The following is a 6,000-nucleotide window of genomic DNA, read 5'->3' as shown; positions in this document are numbered from 1 at the left end:
CTGCACTTAAGTTGGTAATCAGTCTCAGCTGAACGAGTTTTAAACGTCTGATTTCTTCATGCGTGTTCTGTCTGTTGTGCTGTTTTTTTAATGGGTAATGCAGTGGACTTATTTTTAAATAGTGCATAATAGACCAGCTCTTCTGTTATTAAATCGTGTGTTTTGACATGCGGTTGATAGCAACTTCAATTTCTATCTGTTTTGGCATGGTGATAACAACAACAAAACAGCATGTTTTTTGTTAAATTATTAAGTTTATATGGTACGCTTGATGTTTAGTTTTTATTTCTATCTTTGACAGTCAGGGTAAATTTTAAACTTCCATTACATCACAAAAATTAAAAAAACAAAAAAAAAGACATGATTAGTTCCAGCAAAGAACACTTATGTGTGGAAGGTGTTGCTGTAGAACAGAGCAAGGATTTAGATACCTCTAAAAAGTGCTTAAAGAGAAAGTGTGAAGATGAAACTGAGATTTCTAAGAGAGTAAGTTCTAGATATTCAGTGTTAGTTAAGATCTAGATATTTACGCCAGGTTGTACACCGTTGTAATGGCGGGGGAGCAGAATTTGTATTTTCGTTTCCAGATGTTCATAGTAATTTGCATAATTATCAGTGTTATAAAAAGTGGTAAAACTTGGTTACTAGTCCATATTTCGACAGACGGACAGGAACAAAGCAGTGGTTGGCAGGTGCCACTCACAGCTTTCCCCCGCCCACTGACCTCCTAGGTTGATATGCCTAGGGTGTTTATTTCCCTACTTACCGCTGTTTTAAAGTCTGGAACTTGTTTTCCGATTTTAAAACAGCGGGATGGGGGGTATAAACATCCTGTCTAAGCTAAGCACCCCCTGATCGACACAAAACAATCAGAAACAAAACACCTTTACAATAATTACCCAATCACAGAACTTGACCCGGTAAATATTCTGTTCTTGGGTACAAGTCCATATTTCGACTAACAGACAGAAACAAAGCAGGGATTGGCAGGTGCCACTCACTGCTTTCCCGGCCCACGTGTAACACACCGAAAACGTTGTAATGCATCAAGGTCTAGATAAAGAGAAACAGCAATATGGAATTAAAATAAGTGAAAATAATTACAGATTTTCAAAAATAACCACATTTTTTGCTTAAATCCCTCCCGAAGTCACGTAAAAACTAATCTTTGTTAAAATATCTCTTACTTCTGTTTTCAAATAGGGAACTCGTTTTCTGTTATAAAAACAGTGGTAAGGCAAAGGATAAACATTCTAACTATAAAATTAATGATAGCGAGAGCTCGGAATAATCTTTGGTTAAAATATCCCTTGCCGCTATTTTTGAATAGGGAACTCGTTTTCTGCTAAAGAAACAGTAGTAAGGTAGGGAATAAACACACTAACTAAGATTAACTATAGTGAAGGCATTCACAATAATCACCCAATCGCAGAATTCGACTGTACAATATCTCTGTTTAAGACCATGCCCACTGCGCAGAGACAACTTGTATCCAAGATCTGGAATTTAGCCCCCGACTACCATCACTCCATTCTATGACCATGCCCACTGCGCAGAGACAAGTGGTACCCAAATAATAGATTTTAGCCAAACTTTGAAATGAAATGATCAAATGAAAATAGTATTGTTTTGGGAAAATGATGTGAGGAAGCTAATGTACATAGCTGGGGTTTGGGGGGATGGATGGCAGTTATTACAGAGGAACCTAAGAAATGTTTTCAGTAACCCAGAACTTTTTTTTTTTTTAAATGCACTGTTTTTTTGGCTACTTGTACAAAAATAAAATGCACTAAACCACATGAACCCTCAAAAAACCTAAAACAAGAACAACTGTACTGTGGTAATAAATTTATCTTTTCATCAGCATTTTTCTTAAATTTTGCCGTGCCAGCAATCCAATCTACCCTTGTATGCAGCACCAGTGAGGGGGGGGGGAGAGAGAGAGAGAGAGAGAGAATCCGATAACCGGTGCCACCTTCTTTCACTCCTTGTATCTATTTCTTTGTGTCATTTCTCCGAAGGGCAGCAAGATTGGTGAGGGGAGCAAAAGAATGCACTTACCAGGGAGGGCTTCATTCAGGTAGGGACTGGCTAATTTATAAACCAGTTATCTCCATGAATTGAAGGTTGCCTTTCCAGCGGTTAGTACCAGTCCAGATCCGGGTGGTGTAGTACCAGTTCATCTAAGAAACATCCCTTCAAAGATTCTTATTGATCTCTTCCATGTATTTTTATGGTCTGATTGTCTGCCAAGGTCAATGCGTGATGCATATACTATATTTATGCCTAAGAAATTGCATCAGTTAATCCTTCAGACTTTCGATCTATTACTGTGTCCCCAGTGTTACTTCAAACTTTTCACAAAATTTTGACTCTGAGGAAAATGACAGTGAATACTTTTGACCCACAACTGAAAGCCTTTCTTTCTGCTAATGGATGGCGTTGCCAAAAATGTTTTTCTGTTCCAGTCTTTGCTGATTCAAGCCCGTAGGAAGCTAAAACATTTCCACTTGGCTTCACTGGATCTGCAAAAGGCCTTTGACAAGTTATCTCAGAGGCATTTTTGCAAGAAGAAATTTCAGTAGTCCTTTATAAGTTATCTTTGCAGACTGCAGGATTGTTGTTACACCAGCATGAGGTTTTCAGGCAAATGTTTGAGACTGCACCCAGCACAAGGAGTTAGGCATGGGGACCTTTTGTCTCTCCTGCTGTTTAACATGGTGTTAGATATGTTTTGTGATTTGCCTAAGCATGTTGGCTTTAATATTAATACTCATAAAGTGAATAGTCTCGTATTTGCTGATGATCTCATCCTGGCAGCTAACACTACTACTGGTCTACAATGCTTGTTAGACCAGACGTATAGTTTTTTATGGAAGCGAGGATTGCTAATAAACTTAAACAAGTTATGGACCTTGTCCCTAGTACCATGTGGTAGGAAGATGAAGATTGAGTGCGGTAGCTTTTTAGTTGGTGACCAGAGATTACCATCAGGCAAGGTAGACAAAAAATGGGTTTACCGTGGTATTTAGTTCACTCCTTCTGGTAAGGTGCTCCCTAGTGCCTCCCTGAATGACCTGCTGGTGAGGCTTAGAAAAGCACCACTCAAGCCCTGCAGTGGCTGTTTATCCTCAGGACTTATCTTTTATCTAGGTTTTACCATCGTTTTGGGGAGAATAACAGCTGCCATACTTAAAAAAGTCATAGCCCATCTGGAGAAGGTACAGATAAGAGCAATAACATTAGTTAAAGCCACAAAGGGGTATTCTCATCAAGAGAAACAAGTTCTGGTAAGGCTTGATGCCAAGCAATAGTTGTGCTTTCCGAAGGATGTGTTTACTTAGTATTTTTGTGCAGTTATAACTGAAGGGGACTTGGTATCCCATTGTTAAGATGGATTATCCCTCTGATGAAAAAGAAACACCTTGAAGGGCTGTGAGACTTATATCTTCATCTTTAGTAAGATCTCTTGCAGAAATTCCATCTATCCAGCAAGAATTACATGGAGTTAATAAACTGTCAATAGATGAAAGAGTTATGCTTGAAACTAGGACATGTGTGAAGGAACAGTGGGCCATCTCTTACACACGTCCTTTGATGGCCCCAAGGAATTGTGCAACGTCCATCCCCAGCATTGGTGGGTGAGGGATGGTACCAAACTGTTATCTGGGCATGCATTCACTGACCTGATTAAAACCAGGATTAGTGCTCTACCTACCCTCTCCAGAACATTTAGAGGTTGAAGTACATATAAAAGTTGCAGGGCTGAGTGTTTGGCTACTGAGTCTCTCGCCCTGTGTGTTCTATGGCACAACGATGCCATAGAACACACGGGGGTGTGAGTTAAAAGACATTAGCATTAGTAGAGGCATATGATGCAACAAAGCAAGCTTATACAGCATCAGCCAGGAAAAAAAAAAAAAAAATCTCTTCCCATTTCACCCATCCATTCATTCCAGATGTTTGTCTAGTTCTGCCTTGAATTTATTTAAGCTGTCAACTTCCACAACGGCAGTTTTAAGTTTGTTCCAGCAATCAACTACCCGCTGGCTAAAGGAAAATTTCCGCACATCTATTCGACAGCTGAATTTCCTCAATTTCGGTTTATGCCTCCTCAGGTTAGTAATCTGAGCAAGAGGAAGAATCCAATCAACATGATGCCATAGTAAATATTATTGAAAATAAGCTCAGTCACAAAGGATGGGAGGTGCATAAGGAACCTCTATATCAGACTGAGGAAAGACTCAGAAAACTTGACCTCTGTCTAAGGAATTGCTCTCCATTCCTTCTGGATGTACAGGTGTGGGGCAGAGCTATGACCTGGAGAACTGTCATAGGCTCAAGACTCGATATTATAATGAGAACGATAGCCTTAAGAATTTAATTCAACAGGAGTATGGTAGGCTACCTTTGGTATCTTCTGTGACAGTGTCCAAGGGAGTCTGGTGCAAAACATCTGCTAGCTCTGCAAGGCACGTTTAGCTGGGTGTGGGGGTTCATCAGCAAATAACTTCTACCATAGGCCATTATGTAATACTATGGGAATAGAGAAATAAAAATAAATATAAAAATTTGCAAATTGCAGCATGTGAAGACTAGGCACATGCAAGGAGATCTGATTGAGCAATTTGAATAAATTCAAGAAAGAACTATATAAACTGTTAGAGGAGATGGACAGGTGAAATGGAAGTGTTGACTTTTTTTTTTTGCTGCTAATTCTGTATAAACTTGCTTTCCCATATCATATGCTGCTGCTACTACTTTTACTACTACTATTAATAATAGTAATATAATAATAAGAACCTAGCAGCAATAGACCTCCCAGAGAACATTACATGGAACTCCAGAAAGCCTTGATCCTGAACACCTGTAGGATAGTAAGAGAGTTCCTTGACCAACAGTAATAATAATGGTAACCAGACAAACCGACCACCCCATGCACTTAGTACTGGTACCTGATGCAGGGTGGAAATGATCTCGTAAAGGAGAAAAAGGTTTTTTTTTATATAATAATAATTTATCTCTAAATTTACATAAACTTTCATCCTCCATAAGAACACACAGAAGTCAATTTAGTTTTTGATTAAAGGAAAATATATCAGTGGACTATGCACTTCTTGTGGAAGTGTGTAGTGTTAATTTCAAAATGTGTATATTTGTAACTATATACAATACCTCAGGATAACAGCCAGCCCTAAGGGTACCTGCAGCACAGTTTATCCAACTGTTTCGAAGCCTCATAACAATGAGATTTTTCAGTCAGATTGCCCTGGAAGTGTTTGGATTTCAAACATTGAAACTTACAGAACTTGTTTCTCTTGATGAGAATACCCCTTTGTGGCTTTAACTAATGTTATTGCTCTTATCTGTACCTTCTCCAGATGGGCTATGACTTTTTTAAAAAGGTTTTTCAAAGGCTGTGTACAGTGTTTATATTATTAAATTGTAACCTGTGGTGGTCCATCGAGGTCCTTGAGAAGGTATGAACTCTACTTGTTATTTATGTCACAAACAAGTTATGTAGCAAAAAAGATACAGTAAAATAAAGATAAAGTAAGATAAAGATAAAGTAAGTTTAAATGCCTTACTAATTTTGAGAAATACGGTGTTAGCGTTTTTGTAGGCTACGGTATAAGCAATTGCTTATTGATTGGACTGCACACAAACAGGTGGATAGATTTTTAATTTTATTTTTAAAATTTGTATGCTTTGAAATGTGGAAGAAACAATTTTGAAGGTGAGTCTGAAATACTTTTTGTTCGTTGATCACAATGTTTTATTATTCAGAAGAGTAAAAGAAAATATTTTATTTTAGGCTTCACTGGCAGAGGCTTAAAATAAAGTTATATTTTATTTTAGGGGTCTGCCAGTAAAGCCAGCAATCAGAAGCAGTCCAAGGCTGTGCAAGTGTTCATGACACTGCTTTATATAATGGAATAGTAGTTTTCTGACCCACCTAACACTGCCTCGATTTCCTGTTGCTGAGGCAGTGTTAGGCAG

At 38.4% G+C, this 6,000-nt stretch overlaps 1 protein-coding gene across 1 annotated transcript in view; it reads left to right on the top strand.

Annotated features, from left to right (window-relative positions):
* Window positions 1-350: 350 nt before the first annotated feature.
* The window catches only part of RluA-2 (RluA pseudouridine synthase 2), a 137,602-nt gene continuing 131,952 nt past the window's right edge, over window positions 351-6,000 (top strand). The window contains exon 1 of the mRNA XM_090381048.1: window positions 351-486. Coding sequence (XP_090237174.1) covers window positions 361-486 — 126 coding nt within the window. The 5' untranslated portion in view covers window positions 351-360. The remainder of the gene's footprint in view (window positions 487-6,000) is intronic.

This window comes from Mastigoproctus giganteus, chromosome 9, assembly GCF_048544385.1.
Source record: "Mastigoproctus giganteus isolate SK-2022 chromosome 9, ASM4854438v1, whole genome shotgun sequence".
NCBI lineage: Eukaryota > Metazoa > Arthropoda > Arachnida > Uropygi > Thelyphonidae > Mastigoproctus > Mastigoproctus giganteus.
This window is presented reverse-complemented; position numbering and strand designations above follow the sequence as displayed.